General features: G+C 35.9%; 4 protein-coding genes across 4 annotated transcripts; 2 read left to right on the top strand and 2 right to left on the bottom strand.

Annotated features, from left to right (window-relative positions):
• Nucleotides 1-4,185: 4,185 nt before the first annotated feature.
• On the top strand, nt 4,186-6,811 carry LOC135147214 (protein FAR1-RELATED SEQUENCE 5-like). Its single transcript, XM_064080078.1, has 4 exons — nt 4,186-4,225; nt 4,759-5,602; nt 5,946-6,222; nt 6,311-6,811. The coding sequence occupies exons 1-4, from the start codon at nt 4,186-4,188 to the stop codon at nt 6,809-6,811; spliced, it is 1,662 nt and encodes a 553-aa protein (XP_063936148.1).
• A 16-nt stretch (nt 6,812-6,827) lies between these two features.
• Nucleotides 6,828-8,116, top strand: LOC135147328 (uncharacterized). The gene is made up of 2 exons (XM_064080406.1): nt 6,828-6,874; nt 7,229-8,116. Exon 2 carries the CDS (start codon nt 7,277-7,279, stop codon nt 7,835-7,837), a length of 561 nt encoding a protein of 186 aa, XP_063936476.1. The 5' UTR covers nt 6,828-6,874; nt 7,229-7,276; the 3' UTR covers nt 7,838-8,116.
• A 98-nt stretch (nt 8,117-8,214) lies between these two features.
• Nucleotides 8,215-9,371, bottom strand: LOC135146942 (uncharacterized). The gene is made up of 3 exons (XM_064078857.1): nt 9,239-9,371; nt 8,944-9,144; nt 8,215-8,664 (listed from the first exon to the last, which is right to left on the bottom strand). Exons 1-3 carry the CDS (start codon nt 9,314-9,316, stop codon nt 8,386-8,388), a joined length of 558 nt encoding a protein of 185 aa, XP_063934927.1. The 5' UTR covers nt 9,317-9,371; the 3' UTR covers nt 8,215-8,385.
• Nucleotides 9,372-9,919: 548 nt separating this feature from the next.
• Nucleotides 9,920-13,171, bottom strand: LOC135147213 (uncharacterized). The gene is made up of 7 exons (XM_064080077.1): nt 12,988-13,171; nt 12,537-12,905; nt 11,950-12,036; nt 11,288-11,829; nt 10,888-11,068; nt 10,601-10,801; nt 9,920-10,432 (listed from the first exon to the last, which is right to left on the bottom strand). The coding sequence occupies exons 1-7, from the start codon at nt 13,093-13,095 to the stop codon at nt 9,920-9,922; spliced, it is 2,001 nt and encodes a 666-aa protein (XP_063936147.1). The 5' UTR covers nt 13,096-13,171.
• Nucleotides 13,172-18,742: the final 5,571 nt, after the last annotated feature.

The following is an 18,742-nucleotide window of genomic DNA, read 5'->3' as shown; positions in this document are numbered from 1 at the left end:
GTCCTTGTTGCTGAAGGAAATGACTTGTTCAGGGAAGGCTTGGATGGACATGACTTCTTGACAGGAGTCCGGGCTGGGAGGAGGGGAACAGGATCCGCCCAGTACCATGTTGACAATGTTCTTTTGTTTCCCGGATCCCCCTGTTTTGTCGGCGGTATTCCGGGCTATATATTGCCCCATGTTTCCTTTGCTGATCTGTTCTTCAATGAAGTACTTGAGGGATATGCAATTTTCAGTTTTATGGCCATGGGTACCATGGTAATCACAGTGCCTGTTGGTGGGTCTGCTTTCAGGAGGAGTTTGCATGGGTTTTGGTGGGTAGTAGAAGGGTTTGTCCCGGACTCCTTTGAGTATGTCCTCGCGGGATCTGTTTAGAGGAGTCCACTCGGGCTCTGGTTTTGGTTCCCTGGTTGCTTTGTTTGGACCGGGGTCACTTCTGGACCCGGATCCCTGTTGGCTGGTCCTCTTGGGACCTGATTGCTGGATGAAGTTTGTCTGTCTGTCCGGTTTGAATTTCTTATCCTGGTGATATTCTTTCCTGGGTCTATCTTCGACTTGTTTTCCTTTTGAACTACCCTGTCGGGTCATCCTCATTGCTTGGAGCACATCGGTCTCCTTGATGAATTTGGCAGCCATGGCGTAGGCAGCTGCCAGGCTCTGGGGTTCCTTGTTGATCAGCTCGACCACATATCTCTCGTTCTGTTCCGGGTCCAGGTTCCTTCGGAATATGCTCAGAGCCTCACGCTCATCCAGGTTGGAAATTTTGTTGATTGCTTCCTGAAAACGTTTCATGTAGTCCGAGAGTGCCTCATTGTCATTTTGGCGAACCGTTTCCAGGTGACACATATGGAGTTCGTGTGTCTTGTTTGCTCGAAACCTTCTGAGGAAGGCTTCCCTGAAATCTTTCCAGGACCCGATGCTCCGGGAGGGGATCCGGCTGAACCATCTCTGTGCCCCTCCCTTGAATGTGGAAGCGAAGAAACGGCACTTGGTCAGATCATTGTAGTAGTAGATCTGGGCTATCTGTTCGAAGTAGTGCAGGTGTTCTTCCGGGTCTCCCAGTCCATTGAAAGATTCAAAGTTGTAGTGTTTCATACCCTTTTGTCGGGGTATGGATTCCAAGGAGTGGCTGAAGGGAGTCAGGGTTCCCCCAATTTCAAGCCCGGCATCATTCCCAATTTTCCTGTTGAGCTCATTAATCATGTCTCTGAGGTTGGTTTGCCCCGGTCTTTCATCTTCGTCATCGGAGATGGGTGTTGTTTCCTTCCGGTATCGCTTGGACCGGGATCCTTTTGTCAACTTTTCCTCTTCGAGTTGGATCCGGAGGGCGATTTTTTGCTCAAGTTTTTCCTCTTCCTCTTTTCGGATCTGTTCTTTCCTTTCAGCCAAGATTTTGAGCCGGGTTTCCTCACTTTCCTTTTGTTTCTTTTTCTTTGCTTTGTCTCCGATCCGGTCAAAGACGGAACCCCGGGATTGACGGCTGTTCCCGGAGTCCTCGGACTCACCGATGTCCTCAAGTCTGCGGTTGCTTTCCCGGCGATCATGGTACTGTCGGATGGCTTCGGCCAGCTCTACATTGGTGAGCTGGGACAGGTGAAGGGTGGTGACCGGGACATCGGTGTACTTGTACTGGTTCGCTTCGATTGTGACCCGGGCATCATTGGGGTTGATTGCTTGGTTTTCGTCCGGGTTTACATGGGTAAAAAGGGGTCCTGAGGCATGATCCTGGTTCGGGTTGTCTTGGTCTGTCTGTGGGTTGTCCGGGTTCTGGGGAAGACCCAGGTGGGAGCGTGTCCTTTTTGTCATGGTTTCAAGAACTCACACAGGGTATATGGTTGCTGTTTCGGTGGTAGTGCCCACAAATAGTATAGATAGTGACAGGATGACAAAAATAGTGTGCACAAGTAGTCAACTTACTATTTTCAGAGATACCACAAATAGTTAAGTGACAAAATGTGTGCAGGTGTGAGACAGAAGATTTTATGTACTACAGACAAGATTAGGGTTTTGCTCAGACAGGGTTTGCTATCATGCTCTACTACAGACAAATTTAGGGTTTTGGTCAGGTGAGGTTTTCTATCATGCACATATCAAGAAAAGCCATGGCTGAAGGTTTTGAGGAGCTGGGTGTTTTATGAAAGCTTACTGGTGTGATTCGGACCCCCGTTTCGGGGGTTTGTTGAAGAAGATGAGTCCAGTGGCACCGTGACCACAGGACAGAGGACACCTTCCCCTCCTTCTAGCGCCAAATGATAACGTCAATCTCCGACCCCGGTCCTTCCTCCGCCGTGACTGGTGGTTCCGTGGTGTAGCTGCTGGATGGGGGCCTACAAAACAACGCCGGCGGGGGGTTTGGCCCCAAAGCGCCTCCGGCGTGAGAGTAAGCGTAGGTTTCGGAAGGATAAAGACTAGAGAAAGTGTTATCTATGTGTGGTGGGTGAAGGTGGTGTATGGTGGTTGCTGGTGGCTGGTGGCTTTTGTGTTTATATGTATGCTGAGTGCTTATGTGTGTGCAGAGAAATGAGTGTAAAGAGTTAAGTTAACCCCTAAACTCTTTATCCTTGGTCTATTTGTAGGCCAAGGATTAGGGTTCAAGGGTGCGTACCTGGATCCTGGTCCTACACGTGTAGGGGTTTGATCCCCTACACGTGTCCAGGTGTCAGCGTAGAAGTAGTATTTTGGAATGTTCCCTGGCTTGTCTCTATCGCCAGTAGTTGACCGTTATGTTTGTCTTTATCGTGTCAGTCTGTGCCTTGTACAGCAAGTGTCGGCTGGTACGGGTGTGCCCGGGTAAGTTGTAAGCTTCGATGTACCCGGGTAAGAAGTCCTGCCGTGGTTGTGCACCCGGGTAAGATTGGGGATTGCCTCGATTGCCTTGTGTGGTAGTCGGTCTTACTGGTGTCGGGGCCCATATATGAACCCGGGTAGGCAAGACTCGGGTTACACCATATCAACGAACATGACAGAACTACCATAAACATCTGGTACAAAATTATAACAGATAAAAATGTAAAACGGGTAGAAATAACAAAGTTATAATTCCATGCAGATGATGAGCTGATGTGGATACCGGCTTCATATAAAATTTGTAATGGACAACAATGTAATGCTAGTTATAATGTCAAATACTAGCATTTATTGATTAAGGTAATTGGGCTTGTTGTTGCAGACAGTAGGGGTGAGCATCGGTCGGTTTGGACGGTTTCGAGGGTCCAAACCGAACCAAACCATAATTATCGGTTTTCCAAAACTTCAATCCGAAACCAAACCGTTAAGTAAAAAAACCGAACCAAACCGATCCGTTTAAAACGGTTTGGTTCGGATTGGTTTCGGTTAAAACCGTTTTTTATCAATATAACAATTTCAACAACAAAATTAAACTTGAAATGGCAAAACAAGAATTGAAAGTTTGAAATATATTATGAATATGTATATTAGATTTTAATTATATCTTAAAAAGATATTAAATTATAAGAGCTCGTAAAATATAAGGAGAGGGAGAAAGATGATAAAAATGTAATTCTTATACTTTTATTAAAAAAACAAAAAGATAATACATACAAATTAGTATATCAATATTCTTTAAAAAAATATGATCATAGTTTTATATGTTTTATTTTCACATATTTTGTAGAATATAATTTTGTTATCAATTTATTATTCACACATGTATATTATTATTTCAATATATATATATATATATATATATATATATATATATATATATATATATATATAGGCCAAGGATCAAATAGAAACCAATTTTAAAATAAAAACTTAGAACTAATCTTGACCATCTATCTAATATAATTTACTTTCAATCATAGCCATTCAAATAATAAAATATGTAAAATATAAAAAACAAAGATTTTGTTTAATTGAATATCATAACTGATTTCCGTTTCTCTCTCTTCGCTCCATGATTTCAGCGCCTAGCAGCTTTCTCTCTCTAAACTGTAGTTTAGCGACGCCATTGTCTTCGATTACTGTCTTCTCTGTACTCGAGCTTCGATATCTCTCTGTCTCTATTGCTCTGTGTCTCTAACTCGAGCTGGCTTTTGTCTGTTTTTGACGTTTGATTGAAGCTCTCTGTCTCTGTTATTCTGGAGCTCTCTCTCTTTGTTGCTTTGTGTCTATAATTCGAGCTCGAGAAAGTGTGGTTGAAGTAGATTCGAATTGCTGAAGATGATTATATCAGACTTAACGAAGATTAGTGATAATCAAGGTAAAGTTTGTTGTTCACTGTTTTTGTTTTTTGATATAATTTGATGATTATATCAGATTACAGTGTTTTCATGCTCATATTGCTTTTGTAGTTTAGGCATGCTCATATTCTTCTAGTTTCTATTTAGTGATATGTCTAATATAATTTAGTTGTATTCGAATTGTGTATATTTTAGTGCTTGTGTTTTAGTTAGAGTTTAGACATGTAGTTGCTGGATTGATGATTGTTAGTTATAGTAATTGTGTTTATATATGATTTTTAGTCATATAGCTAATATAATTTAGTTGTATTGGAATTGTGTGTTTTTTAGTGTATGTGTTTTGGATAGATTTTAGATATGTAGTTGCTGTATTGTTGCTTTTTAATGTATGATTGCAAGTTTTTGATGACTGAGTTAGTGTGTAGGTGCTGCAGTATATTAGTAGTGTTTGTTTATTATTTTCAATGTGATGCAGTAGGCAGTTATAGTATGATCCTGTTAGAGTATTATAGTATTATTTATATAATTTTTGAGTATGTCTGTTGTATTTCAGGTTCAAGTTGCGGTGATTCGTCTAATGTTTGTGTTAGTATTCCTGTTTCTTCAACAGAAAGCGAAAAATCAGTGACGAATTGCATTGTCTCTCCTGGTGGTATGAAGTATTTTATGCCTAGTTCTGTTGATGGAAGTCAAGTACCGTTTCAAAATCAGTCATTTGATAGCTTAGATAAGGCGTACAACTTTTACAGAGAGTATGGGAGGCTAGGGGGTTTTGATGTACGAAAAACAACGGAGAAGAGAGATGCTGATGGTACCATAATTTTGAAACATTTTGTGTGTAGTAAGGAAGGTTTTGTTGATGGAAGTCATTCTGAAGGAATTAGGCAAAGACGTACTGTGTCACGGAGGTGTGGATGTAAAGCAAAAGTGGTCATGAAAATTAGGAGCCAGAACAGATATTATATTTTCAATTTTGTTGAACTTCACAACCATCCGCTTGCTAGTGAAAGTGGTAGACAGTTTCTGAGGTCTAGTAGAGAGATGACAGTTAGTTTGCGAAGTTTTGTTTTTGATGCTGCGAAGGTAAATATCGGCTGCAGCAAGGCATTTAGCTTGGTCAAAGAGATGACAGGTGGATATAGTAATGTTGGGGCAACATTACGTGATTTCAGGAATTTTAATAGGGATTTAAAAGAATTTGTCGGTGAAAGGGATGGACAGATGCTGATTGACAAGTTTAAAGTATTACAGGAGACATCAAAATCATTTTATTTTGCTTATGAGCTTGATGGTGACGGGCATTTGACTATGCTCTTCTGGGCTGATCCAACTAGTAGGAGGAACTTTGAAATATACGGAGATGCTGTGTCATTTGATGCCACTTTTGATACTAACAAGTAAGTTATTTTACATTTCAAATTGTTGTCTTTTAGTAATAGAATTATTAGTTTTCTTTTTATGTAATGTTGATAGAATGTCGATAATGGTTTATATTATACTACAATACCTTGTCTGGAACTATGAAGTAAAGTACGTATATTTGTAATTTTTTTAATTAATCTTTTTAACAAGGCTCAAGGTGCAGTAGACAATGGTATACTGGAGTTATATTTGCAGTACCTTAGTGATAATCTCAGTATATTTTAGTGATACCCTAAATATATTTTAGTGATGTCTTCAGTGTATTTTAGTGGTATATGTTAGTTTATGTGGTTTTTAATCTGTTTTATCTATGTTCAGGTATAATATGATTTTTGCGCCTTTCACTGGTGTTGACAAACATGATAGATGTGTCACATTTGCTGCTTGTTTGTTATCAAAAGAAGATGTTGCTCATTATAATTGGGCCTTTAAACATTTTGTCAAGGCCATGGGACGCAATCCAGTGGTGTTTATAACTGATCAGTGCCCTGCAATGAAGGTATCTGTGCCGGCTTCATTTTGTGGTGATAATGATTTGGTTGCTAGCAAGCATCGCCTATGTATGTGGCATATAATGCAGAAATTCCCTATTAAGGTAGTTTTTTAGTTGTTTTTTAGAAATTTGGTTCCTAGCATCTGAAATTTACTGTCATATATTTATGTAATTTTCCATAATATTGCAGCTTGGGAATCGTTTGTGTAAGGAAACAGACTTTATGGAGAAAATGAAAACTTACATATGGTCATCGAATTTGGAAATTGATGAGTTTGAAAGTGGATGGAAAGCGGTTATAGGAGAGTTTAAGTTGGAAGATAACAAATGGTTATCAGATATGTATGACATAAGAAAGTCGTGGATTCCTGCCTATTTCAGGGACAGTCCTATGTTTGGCTTGATGAGGACAACTTCAAGGTCCGAAAGTGAAAATTTTTTCTTTTCACAGTTTCACAAGCAAGGTGATACTTTATGTGAGTTTTGGATACGTTTTGAGAGTGCAATGCATAGGCAGCGGAATGAAACAGAACGTTTAGACCATGAGTCTAACTCAAGCAAACCAAACATTTTATCAAGATGGTTCATTGAAGATGATGCAGCTGAGCTATTTACACGTTCCATTTTTTACAAAGTTCAAGAAGAAATTTTGGCATCTTGCTTGGATATGCAAATCAAGAGAATGAGTTAAGAAGTTGATGGGGTAACTCATTTTGAAATAAAGGATGTCAAAGTTAAAGATAAACTTTTTAAGGTATGTGTTTTCCCCTTTATAGTAGTATTTTATATATTCTAATTTTGATTTATATTTTTTTTACAGTAGTAATTGTTATTGTGGAACAGAAAGTAAATATAAAATATTTGAAAATATGCATAATATAATTTTAGTAATGCATTATTAAAATATTTTGCATTCTGATAAATTGTAGTGGCATTAGTAGTTGTTTTGTATTGCAAGTAGTCATTAGTAGTGATCTGGTTTGGAAGTAAATGTACTGGACCACCTGCCGAACTTTGGTTTTTATGTCATTTTATTTTTGAAGCATATCTCATATTGGTAATGGTTCAAAATGGTGATTTGAATGGTGATTTATGATTCATTTTGCAGGTTACTGTTAGCAAATCACATGCCGTATGTTCATGCAAACAATTTGTTATGTGTGGAATTGTTTGTAGGCATGCTTTCTGTGGCTTAAAGCAGATTGGTGTCACAAAATTTCCAAGGAGTCTCGTGCTTAATCGTTGGATGAAAGTTGCAGAAAGTGGCACTTCATTGGAATCTAATGTTGTGTGTTCGGATTATTTTAAAATGGAGCAAGTGTCGTTGAAGTTGACAAACTTATGGTTTGATTTTCGTCAGATTCTTAGCAAAGCTGGAGTTGAAATGGATAAGCTTGACTATGTTCACAAAATCATTAAGCAGATAAGTAGTGATTTTGAAAAGTATGATGGAGATTCTGTTGATTTTACTAAAAAGGATCATATGGCAGCTATGGTAGGTGAACAGCCGGTTGAAGAGGTTACCATTCTTGCACCAACTGTTTCCAGGAACAAGGGAAATTATTTCAAGCGTCTTGTGAGTGATAGAGAGAAAGCAATGACAAAAGCAAATAAAAGAGTTCGAAGATGTAAAGAATGTTCGGCAACCACTCATGATTCGAGAACTTGTCCGAAGAAAAAGAAGGATGGAGGAGCTGTAGTTTCGAATATGTTGTGAATATGATTTTAATTTTCAATTTTAAAAGACCTTGTGCACTTGTCTTTATAAAGTGTTAAGTACATTTTGATTTTATGTTTTCTGAGTACATTTTGATTGTTTATAAATTGTCTTTATAAAGCATATTAGTACTGATACATTGTCAGTTTATATTGAATATATAAACTGAATTTGTCAAGTTTTGGAGTGAAAATGAGTTGGTTTTTAGTGATATAGGTAATGTAATTTAGTGGTGTTATCAGTGTAATTTAGTAGTATACATCCCAAGTTTTAGTGATATGTGTGGTTTTTTAGTGATATCCTGCTTTACTGTGTAACGAAAACAATGAAAAATCATAAAACTAAAATGAAACAATAACAAAAGTAAAAAAGCCAAATATTTACCATTGCATTTTGAGCTGGTAAAAACAAAATAACCATATCTTTACAAAAACAAACCACTAAATCATTTTCAGTCTCAACAGGACTGATAATTTTCAGCCATCTAATAATTCTGTTCAATCAGTTTCTAATATTCTATAAAAGTGCAGTAAAACAATGCACTAAATCTAAGAAGGAGTTGGTCCTTCTTGAGACGACCTTTCTGCTTCGTGGAAAGAACTTATTAAGTTCACCGCGAATTTCACTCTATTGCCGGATTTTTTAGTTGGAAACTTTTCTGCAGCTTTTCCAGCTAGGACGACGTTGATGATATTATGCTTCTCTGCTGTGTTGTACAAGCCTATAGCTTCTGTGGTGATAGGCTCTTTCAGTTCATTCAGGTGTGAAGATAGGATTGCTGTGTTGTACTTGAACCTCAGCCTAGTTATTTGTTTATCTTGTGTTGGCTGCAATATGATAATTTGTTTATTAGTGTTTGTTATCACATAACTTTTTAAGCCTAATAAACAGAGCAATTTGAAAAGAAATTAAGGACATGTTGCATACACATTTGAATTACAAAGCTATATACACTTTAATCAATTTCACTAAAACATATTAACTATATCACTAAAACATATTAACTATATCACTAAACTATATTAAGTATATCACTAAAGTATGTCAACTATATCACTAAAATGTAAAGCAGTATATAAGTATGTAAAATATTAAATTAATCTTACCCCTTCTTCTGTTAAGTCAGTGTTCCAGTTTTTGATATCTCCTTTGAAGGTTTCCATATGGCGCATGAGGAAGATACCACAATCTGTGGAATTGTCAGTAGTCTGCCATGGCATTTTCACAAAACGAGGCTTCATTTTCCGCACTCTTGATCCCAAATTTGGATTTTCATTCCTACTTATATAATTGCAAAAGTGAGAATGCTGTAAAAGAGAAGTAAAATATTAGTATAGTGGACTTAAAACAGTGCATGTTTATATACATAATAGTGGAATGAAGGATAAAAAAATATATTACCAAAACCTCCAAAACTCTGCTATAGTACATCTTAGGCTGTGCTTCACGTTTAATATTGTCAATTATAAAGTATCCCATGGTTTTGATACCATAGCATACCAAATAATAATGCTCATATTTATTAATATGAAAGCACACCTGTAATCATATTAAGAGATATTTTAGTTAAAGATATTTGAGAAATGTTGAGATCTATGTCAAAATTAGTTAAGAAATGACATTTACCATTTCCACGTCTTCCACTTTTTTGATGGAAAAAGTTTGAAGAATCTTGTCCATCCCACTGGCAAACGAATCATAAGTTTCGGTGACTTTCTTTTCTGGATCAATGCTGAAAATCTGGTTGATATAAATATATTAGATTCTGGTGTATGTAGTTATGAAATAACTGAAAGAAATTAATTAGAATATATATACGAAGGCAGTATATATTACCAAATCTCCTATTGTGCAGAAAAGTCTTAGTGGTGACCCATCTGCCTTGTACTTTTCACTGTCATTTAGGATTGTTGCCCATGTATCAATCACAGAGTAGTATACACTTGTTTTTGGTTTCAGCGTCAACAAGTGTTCCTTGATACATCTTACTTCCTCCCATCTAAACAAATCATCCCTGTAATTATATATATTAAATAGTATTAGGCAGATAAAGTAATGTATATAACAGAAAGGGCAAAATACTTAAAATAGCTCGCCCTTTTTCTTTAGCAAGAAGACCCAATATCCAAAGTCTTCATTGTTCATTCTTTCCTTGATATCAATCACCCTGTTGACATAAGGTGATTTTTGATATGGACCAACTTTCTTTGTCCGCTTGCTTTTTTCTCTCTCTTGTGGTTCTGGCTCTGGCGTGACCAAATTTTGATTACTTTCTTTTTCTATGTCATCCAGGCCAAGGGAAAAAGGAGGGACATATCTCTCATCATCTTTCTGTTGCTCAGCAAGGATCTCAATGTCGGTTCTGTCCATTTCTTCAACAACTTCTAGGCTGGCGACAATTTCAGGTGATAATTCATCACCCAAATCATCACCAGTTTCCTGGTTAGGAATGAGATATTCTTTCAGCATTTCACCGATAATAGCAAAGTTTTTATTATCGGGAAACTTTTCCCTTGCTTTCACTAAATCTTCATCAAATTTGGACTTTATGTCCACAAGTTCCTCTGCCCTTTTACGTAAATCATGAAGTACATCCTGAGAAGTCAATGCAAAATTTAGAATTGAAATATAGTGATATATATGGTAGTATTATAATATTTTAATAGGTGATCTATCTAATATACTCTAGTGATATATATAGTAGTTTTTAGTGATAATTTGCATGAATTATAGTAGTATGTTACTAATTCATATATAATGTACCTCTTCAGTTTGTTCAACATTTCCATCAGCTGCCTCTGTTGGAGGAGTGTAATACTGTGTATTTTGTGGACTTTGGCACTGAGTTGATTCATGAGGTTGTTGTGATGTTGACTCCTTTCTCTTCAGGTAATCTTTTTCAATTCTATCCACCTCTGACCAATACTGCCACGTATCCCAGGCTCCATTTTCATTATCATTTACCTACAATTAAGGATGAAACACATTTTTATATAAAAAGAATAAGATAGGTTTTCGACTACGTATTCCATATACAAACAGGATCATACCTTTGTCTTTGGAGGTTCAGAAGGATCAATTTTTTGAAGATATTCTTTTAAACTTGGTTGGATTGATCCAACTCCAAAAACTCCGTCAATCACCTCAATTTCTTGTCTTTGTCTCAACATTTTTAGAGTCCAACCATTGTAGGAAGGAAATTGTCTATCAACCAGGTTCATTCCTTTGTACCTCACACGGTCGACATATAACAATTACAAAGTGAAACAAGTAAAACTATTAATTAGATTTTATATTCTATTAGAATATACGGACGAGAAAAAAAAAGATTTAGATTGTTGTCTTACAGTGAGAAAGATTAGTGATCCTCGGAAAAATGTTGTTGTTGTTCTGTTCCAACTCTCCATTCCAATTACAAGGTAGCCTAGGAGGAAATCTGCCCAGTTATACTTCTTGAGATTGTCATGGTTATCATCAAGTTGCAGCAGTTGTTTGTCCACATAAGAAGCTCCTTTTGTACCAATAAGCACATTTGACATAACAAGAAGGAAGTTTAATTTGAAGTTATCATTAACTTCTTGGTTTTTCATCACTTGAACAATCATCTGTGTTGTTATTTGATCAGATAAAGTGAATTGTGCATGCCAATCTTTGATTCTTTGACTGTACTTTCCAGGTGATGCCAGAATAATAGGATGTCCTCCATTTGGCAGGCCTAACACATCATAAACATCTTCACTTGTAATATTAATATCTCCATCCTTCAGCTTCAGTGAGATTGAGTGGTGATCAAAGATTTGGAGTACATTGTAGGCGATTTTGGTTGGCAGAATGTCAAGCTCAAAATCGAGTAAGAGTGCAAAACCAGCTCTTGTAACCCAGTCCCTCTGCTCTTTTGTGAGTTCACCTACCATCTTACTAAAATGCCTTGGAGATATCCTTATCTTGACCTCGTCTTTTTTCTTATTTATATGTTTAGCCCCTTCTGTTTTCTAATGAAATAAGAGGAAATAATTAGTGTTGTAGAAACCACAAGAAACGACAGTGCAGGGCATCACTAAAATATTGTGCTCAAATTTCTAATTCTAAGTAACGAAATAAATAAAAAATACCTTAACATCCTTGTTCATGAACTTCAATAGTGGATATAATGTTCCAGCAATCCTTTTTCTTGGTATATGAGTTTCAAATGCAGCTTCCTGTTAAGAACATAAAACAATATACTAAGCAGTTGTATATTCACAAATTTATACTAAGCAGTTGTATATTCACAAATTTATAAAACTATGTAACCTGCAAAATCATAAAACTTGCAAATACATGTAAAATATACTATTTAACAAGAAGTATATTCACAAATTTATACTAAGCAGTTGTATATTAGTGATCTTAGTTGATATACTTTAGTGATATACTTAATATACTTTAGTGATATACTTAATATAGTTTAGTGATATAGTTAATATATTTTAGTGATAGTGATATTCAACTATCTAATCCTTTAAAACGAATCAAGATTTTAAGCTACTAGTCTACTTTAAACAGATAGATATCTCACAAACAACACACACAAATATACAGACATTCGATATATACTATAATTAAAGACTATATAAACGTCGATGCTTTAAAATCGAATTTAAGCACATTCGATATATATACTATATAATTAATAATGAAGAAAGTGAAGAAAGTGTACCTTTTTCCTTTTGTATTTTGTTATTTTAATCTTTGGTTGTGCATTGTTGACTTGAGCTTGATTTTCTGTTTCATCCTCTTCTTGTTCATCCTCTTCTTCTTCATCCTCATTTTCTTCCTCACTTTCGTTTAGTACATCGTCTTGTTCATCATCTTCTTCTTCTGCACTATCTTCATCACCTTCTTCACCTTCTTGTGCACTATCGTCTTGCTCCATGTCTTCTGCACTATCTTCTTGTGCACTGTCTTCTTCACCTTCTTGCATATCTTCATCACTTTGTTTGTCATTATCTTGATCTCCATCTTGTTCATCCACCAGATTATTACAATTATGTTCATCCCCTTCTACTTCATCAACAAGTTTATTTCCCTATGAAATCATACAAAATAATGATTTAGATTAATTTATAAATCAATAATACAACTAAGAAATAATGTAGTTGATCACATACAACAAGAGTTTTGATATTTCTTCCAGCAGTAGCCTTTATGACTTTGTTATCTGGACGTCGATAGACTTTTGCAAGTGGTCTTTTGTCTCCTATGGTGTTGGTATTCATGTTTGCTTGATCTTCGGATTCTAAATCTACAGGAGTATCTGCAGTGTTTGTAAACTTTGACAAACTATGTGCACGAAGTCTTGAACTTCTTCTGCATTGAACTATGTAACCTGCAAAATCATAAAACTTGCAAATACATGTAAAATATACTATTTAACAAGAAGTATATTCCCAAATTTATACTAAGCAGTTGTATTTTAGTGATCTTAGTTGATATACTTTAGTGATATACTTAATATATTTTAGTGATATACTTAATATAGTTTAGTGATATAGTTAATGGGAATTAATTTAAAGGTCCCTGAACTATTGGTGTTTTATTGTCTGGGTCCCTGAAATAAAGATTCCAATATTCGGGTCACTTATGTTTTCAGTTTTCTTGTTTGGGTCCTTCCGTTAACTGAGATTCTAACGGACGTTAGAATCTCGATGACGTGGCAGAATTATTGACACGTGTGTATGAATTTTATTTTAAAGGTCCCTGAACTATTAGTAATTTTCTTGTTTGAGTCTTTTCATTGATTTAAAATTTATAATGTATTAAGATACTAACATTTAATCGACTTAGAAGGTATTCAATCTTCAGTGCAACTTAAGTTTTTTAATTCGTAATTTTTTATTTCGTGTATATATATATATATATATATATATATATATATATATATAAATTAATTAAATAAATAATTAACTAATAAAAATTAATATATTTATTGTGTAAATTAAACATTAATATATTTATCGTGTTATATTAATAAATATGTTAATGTTTATTTTAGTGTGTTATATTAATGTTTTAACTCTTGTTTCTATGTATCTTAATTTATTGTGTATTAGTTTTTTTTATCACATAATAAATGACATGTCAAACAGACTTACCAAGAACATTGTCATAACAAACGCAAATGTTCTTTTAAAAAAACGCAAAGGTTATAGTCATATTGTAAAAAAAAATCTCACAAGAAATTGTCAAAAAATCTATAACAAATCAGTTTTGAATTTATTTAACTTAAAAAGTTTTGTTACAATTCAATATTAATTTGTTAAATAACTATCAATATTAATTTTACAAGAATTCCAATTAGTGTTACACATAATATTATCTATTAGACGTCTTAAATAATTATGAATTAAAAAATTTAAGTTGTACTAAAGATTGAATACCTTCTGAGCCAATTAAATGTTAATATCTTAAAACATAAGTATAAATTATAAATCAATGAAAGGACTCAAGTGAGAAAATTACTAATAGTTCAAGGACCTTTAAAATAAAATTCATATACAAGTGTCAACAATTATGCCACGTCATCAAGATTCTAACGTCCGTTAGAATCTCAGTTAACGGAAGGACTCAAACAAGAAAATTGAAAACGTAAGTGACCCGGATATTGGAATCTTTATTTCAGGGACCCAGACAATAAAACACCAATAGTTCAGGGACCTTTAAATTAATTTTCCCTATAGTTAATATATATTAGTGATAGTGATATTCACCTATCTAATCCTTTAAAACGAATCAAGATTTTAAGCTACTAGTCTACTTTAAACAGATAGATATCTCACAAACAAAACACACAAATATACAGACATTCGATATATACTATAATTAAAATTCAATTGAGGTTACCAAGAGAAGAAAATAGATTCTAACTTGTTCTGTTATTTAGGCTTAAAAAATTATGTGATTAGAAACACTTAGCACTTAGCTCTACTACAAGAGTTTTATTAAAGAAATATTTCGGTTATACATGTTAGTCTTCACTAATAAGAAGGTCTGCAATTCTCAAATCAATTCTTATTAGTCAGTCTTCACTAATAAGAATTGATTAGTAATACTTAATGTTAATTACTTAATTCATAAAATTAGCTAGCCATGTCTTAAATAATCATATTAAGCTGCTTGACATTGGTGCTGAATCAATGCCTGATTCATCATAAATTAACTTGGAGTTTGAACATGCCAGAGGGATACTAGTTAAATATTCGCTTTAATATCTGTCAGTTATTAATTGCTAAGCATCTTTTCAATACTAAATCTGAGTTTATTAGCTAAGATAAAGAGTACTTTTCCACGGCATTTGTTTCTACTTTGGGAGCTTAATCATGATTCAACTTAGTGTTATAAAATCTGTCAATTAGGCTTTTGGATAACTGATCTAGATTAACATCAAGATATGTTATAAAATCATATGTCTCAGCCTGGTTGTGTACTAAGTACTCTACACTAAGATGATTAATATGCACTAAGTACTCTACGTACTCTACACACTACACACTAAGATCAGTACTCTACGTACTCTACAAACTGAGATTAGTAATATGCATTAACATGAGTAATATGCACTAAATCAACATCTTATTCATCAACAACATATTCATATTCATTAATTAAACAAATCAGCAACATATTCATCAACATATTATTCAATAAATCAACATATTCAGACAAGTAAATGCTTGAAATCACAAATAATTAAAAAAACAGTGATAAAACCCTAATTTAACATACCTCCTCTAGTTCTAGCCATATTTTAGTAGCTTTCAGAGTGAAATAAGCTAATTAACAGCTGTTATGAAAGAACATTAGTAGATTGAAGTCAGTTTTCACAATAATATACAACAAAACCCTTAAAATTCAAAAAAACCGACATACACTAAAAATACGAGTTGATTAAGATGATTAACTAACTATAAATACTACTAAACTACAGAAAAGTACCTATTCAAACAAATGTTGAAGTGATTTTGCGCGGTGCTTGAGCTGCGGTTCCGAGATCCAAAAATCGCCTCGAATTTCTTCGTAGAAGCTGTAATATACCTAATTAGAACAAAAAAGAGGGAAAAAGTCGAAGAAACCGCCATTAGAGACGTACCTGAAGCTTGGTGCAGCAGCGCGATGATGAACAGTGGAGTAGTGGAGGTGATGGACCGTTGTGCGCGAAACGTGTGTATCGTCTGTATCGTATCGGTGTGTATCGTTTTTAACTGTGCAAGTGGGTTTTGTATAAGCGGGCTGGATCATTTTAGTGGGCTGGGAGTGTTAAAAAGTGGGCTGGGCCTGTGGTTTCTAGTTTCTATTTTAATTTGGTTTCTATTGGAGTATTACTCTATATATATATATATTCGGTTCGGTTTGGTTATATCGGTCGGTTTGGAAGTAAGAACCGAAACCAAACTGAAAAAATTCGGTTTTTTAAATTTCAAACCGTAACCAAACCTAACCGTTAATAAACCGTAAAAATCGGTTTGGACGGTTTGGATCGGCCGGTTTAGGTCGGTTTGGAGAATTCTTGCTCACCCCTAGCAGACAGCAACAACAGCTTTTTAGCTTTTTGTTGAAAAACAGTTGCAAAACTGTTTGGTAAATCTAAAAACAGCTTTTAGCTCAAAAGCTGCTTTTGAGAGAAGCAGGTCCCCCCATACTTTTGCAAAAAGCTGTTTTTCGGCTTTTGTGGAAAACTGTTGTAAATTTCACTATCAAACCTCATTAAAAAAAACATTATTATTTATATTATAACTCAAAATATGTAAATATCAAAAAGATTACTAAACAACTATCTAATTCCTACAACAACGCTTTTTTTTTTTTGCAACACTATAATTTTCAACAACACTCAAACACACCCTAAGTGCTTAGATGATAATTCAACCATCGGGGGTCAAGAAAAACGTTTTCCATTTAGTCAAAAGGGCAGAAGGCTATCTATCATCCCCTCTCTATCATCACCTGAGAAAATCTACAGATTCATAATCAAAATATGAAAATTTAAAAACTAAGAAAAATATGAAATATAATCACTAGGAAACCGGTGGAAGTCCCGTCAGAATGTGAAAAGAGGGAAGCGGCTAGAGAAAAGATAGAAAAAAAGTTAGGATTTTCTTTTAAATTGATACGCATACCATCCATAAAATTCGAATTTTTACTTGCTTAAGAACAAATAATCTCAATTCATTCTAATTTTATGAATTTATTATTATGTTGTAGATGGTTACACAATATGTGAAAAAAGTATATTGATTTTAAGTGAATCTATTTGAGTATAGATGTGATATGGGTCAGAAGTAATATTTAATTATTATTAGATATTAAAAGCCCAAGAACACTAAAGCCCAGTTAAATAGGGCCTGAGGCTCTTAAATATTAATTAATTTCGTAATTAATTAATAGAGGCCCAGTCAGAGGTCCAGTTACAAGTCCAATTCTATAATACATCTGATTCTAGCAGATAAATATTCAGAAGTTCGGATAAACGTCAACAACAAGAGGATAAGAGTTCTATCTTATCTCTTGCTTCGAGGCATACTTCGATAAGAAGTCTGATACACGGAATCGTACTTCCGTCCCACTTCTGACTCCGAAGCGCCTATATAAAGGGCTCTACCCCTCATAACTAGAACTACGTTTTGGACTTGATTCTTCTCCACGCAGAAGATACGTAGGCATCTCGCACCGAGACCAGTCCAAAGCACGAATCGCTCACTCCCGTTTTTATTTCTATAACATTTGGCGCCGTCTGTGGGACAAGACAACAACCATGACGAATCCAACCGGACCACGTTCAGAAATCCATGTTCCACGCAGTCGAACCACCACCGGGGTCTCGACTGAATCAACCCCTGTAACTACCTCCCTCCCGCTTGGTACGACCATTGCTCAAACTACTACTCCCCTGACATTTGGCTCGCTGCCCCCTCTGACTCGAGTAATTGCAACCGTCACCGACGCCGGCACACATTACTCAACGGTCACTACAACCACCCGTGGAGGCACAAGAGATGACTATGTGCATGTAACTGACTACGACTCTTCCGAATCGGAGCAGGAGCATGATACGCCACCTCGAAGGAGGAGAGATTCTGATCGACACCGTCGACGCCGCCATAGGCAAGAAACTAATGAGCCCCGGGGGCCAATAACTTATGAGGAAAGGATCCGGGCTCATGAAGAGGAAATCGCACGGTTAAAAAGAGACCAGGCAAGGATGCAACCCCCAGAATCTAGGTATGAAACCCCTCGTCAAACCGTGATGAATCAGATTCACTTGTTACCAGCAGGTGATCCCGATAACCCCGTTCCCCCTTTCACGCCAGAAATTATGGGTGCAAGAATCTCTCGAAAATTTAAGCTCCCAACCATTAAAGCTTATGATGGCACGGGTGATCCCGCCAACCACGTTCGAACCTTCATGAACGCTCTGTTGCTCCAACCCGTTACGGAAGCAATCAAGTGTCGTGCTTTCCCTCAAACTTTGAGCGGAATGGCTCAGCACTGGTATAGTCGCTTACCACCGAACTCTATTTCCTGTTTTGCTGACCTGAGCAGGGCCTTCATAGGACAGTTCGTTGGAAGCAAAACTCACGCCAAAAGCTCCGCCTCGTTAATGAATTTGCACCAGGGTAAGAACGAATCGCTCCGAGAGTATATGAATCGTTTTACCAAAGAAGCCTTGAAGGTCCCAGATCTAGATCAGAAGGTAGCCATGATTGCGCTCCAACAAGGCACCACTGATGACAATTTTCGCCGATCTCTAGCCAAGAGGGCTCCGGACAATATGAACGATTTACAAGAGAGAGCCGGAAAATATATAAAGGCGGAGGAAAGTTTGAGGGCAAATAAGGTCATGTAGACCACTGCCACGTAGTTGATTTC

The sequence above is a fragment of the Daucus carota genome, chromosome 6, assembly GCF_001625215.2.
Source record: "Daucus carota subsp. sativus chromosome 6, DH1 v3.0, whole genome shotgun sequence".
NCBI lineage: Eukaryota > Viridiplantae > Streptophyta > Magnoliopsida > Apiales > Apiaceae > Daucus > Daucus carota.
The sequence above is the reverse complement of the archived record's forward strand: the minus strand, read 5'-3'. Positions and strand labels throughout refer to the sequence as shown.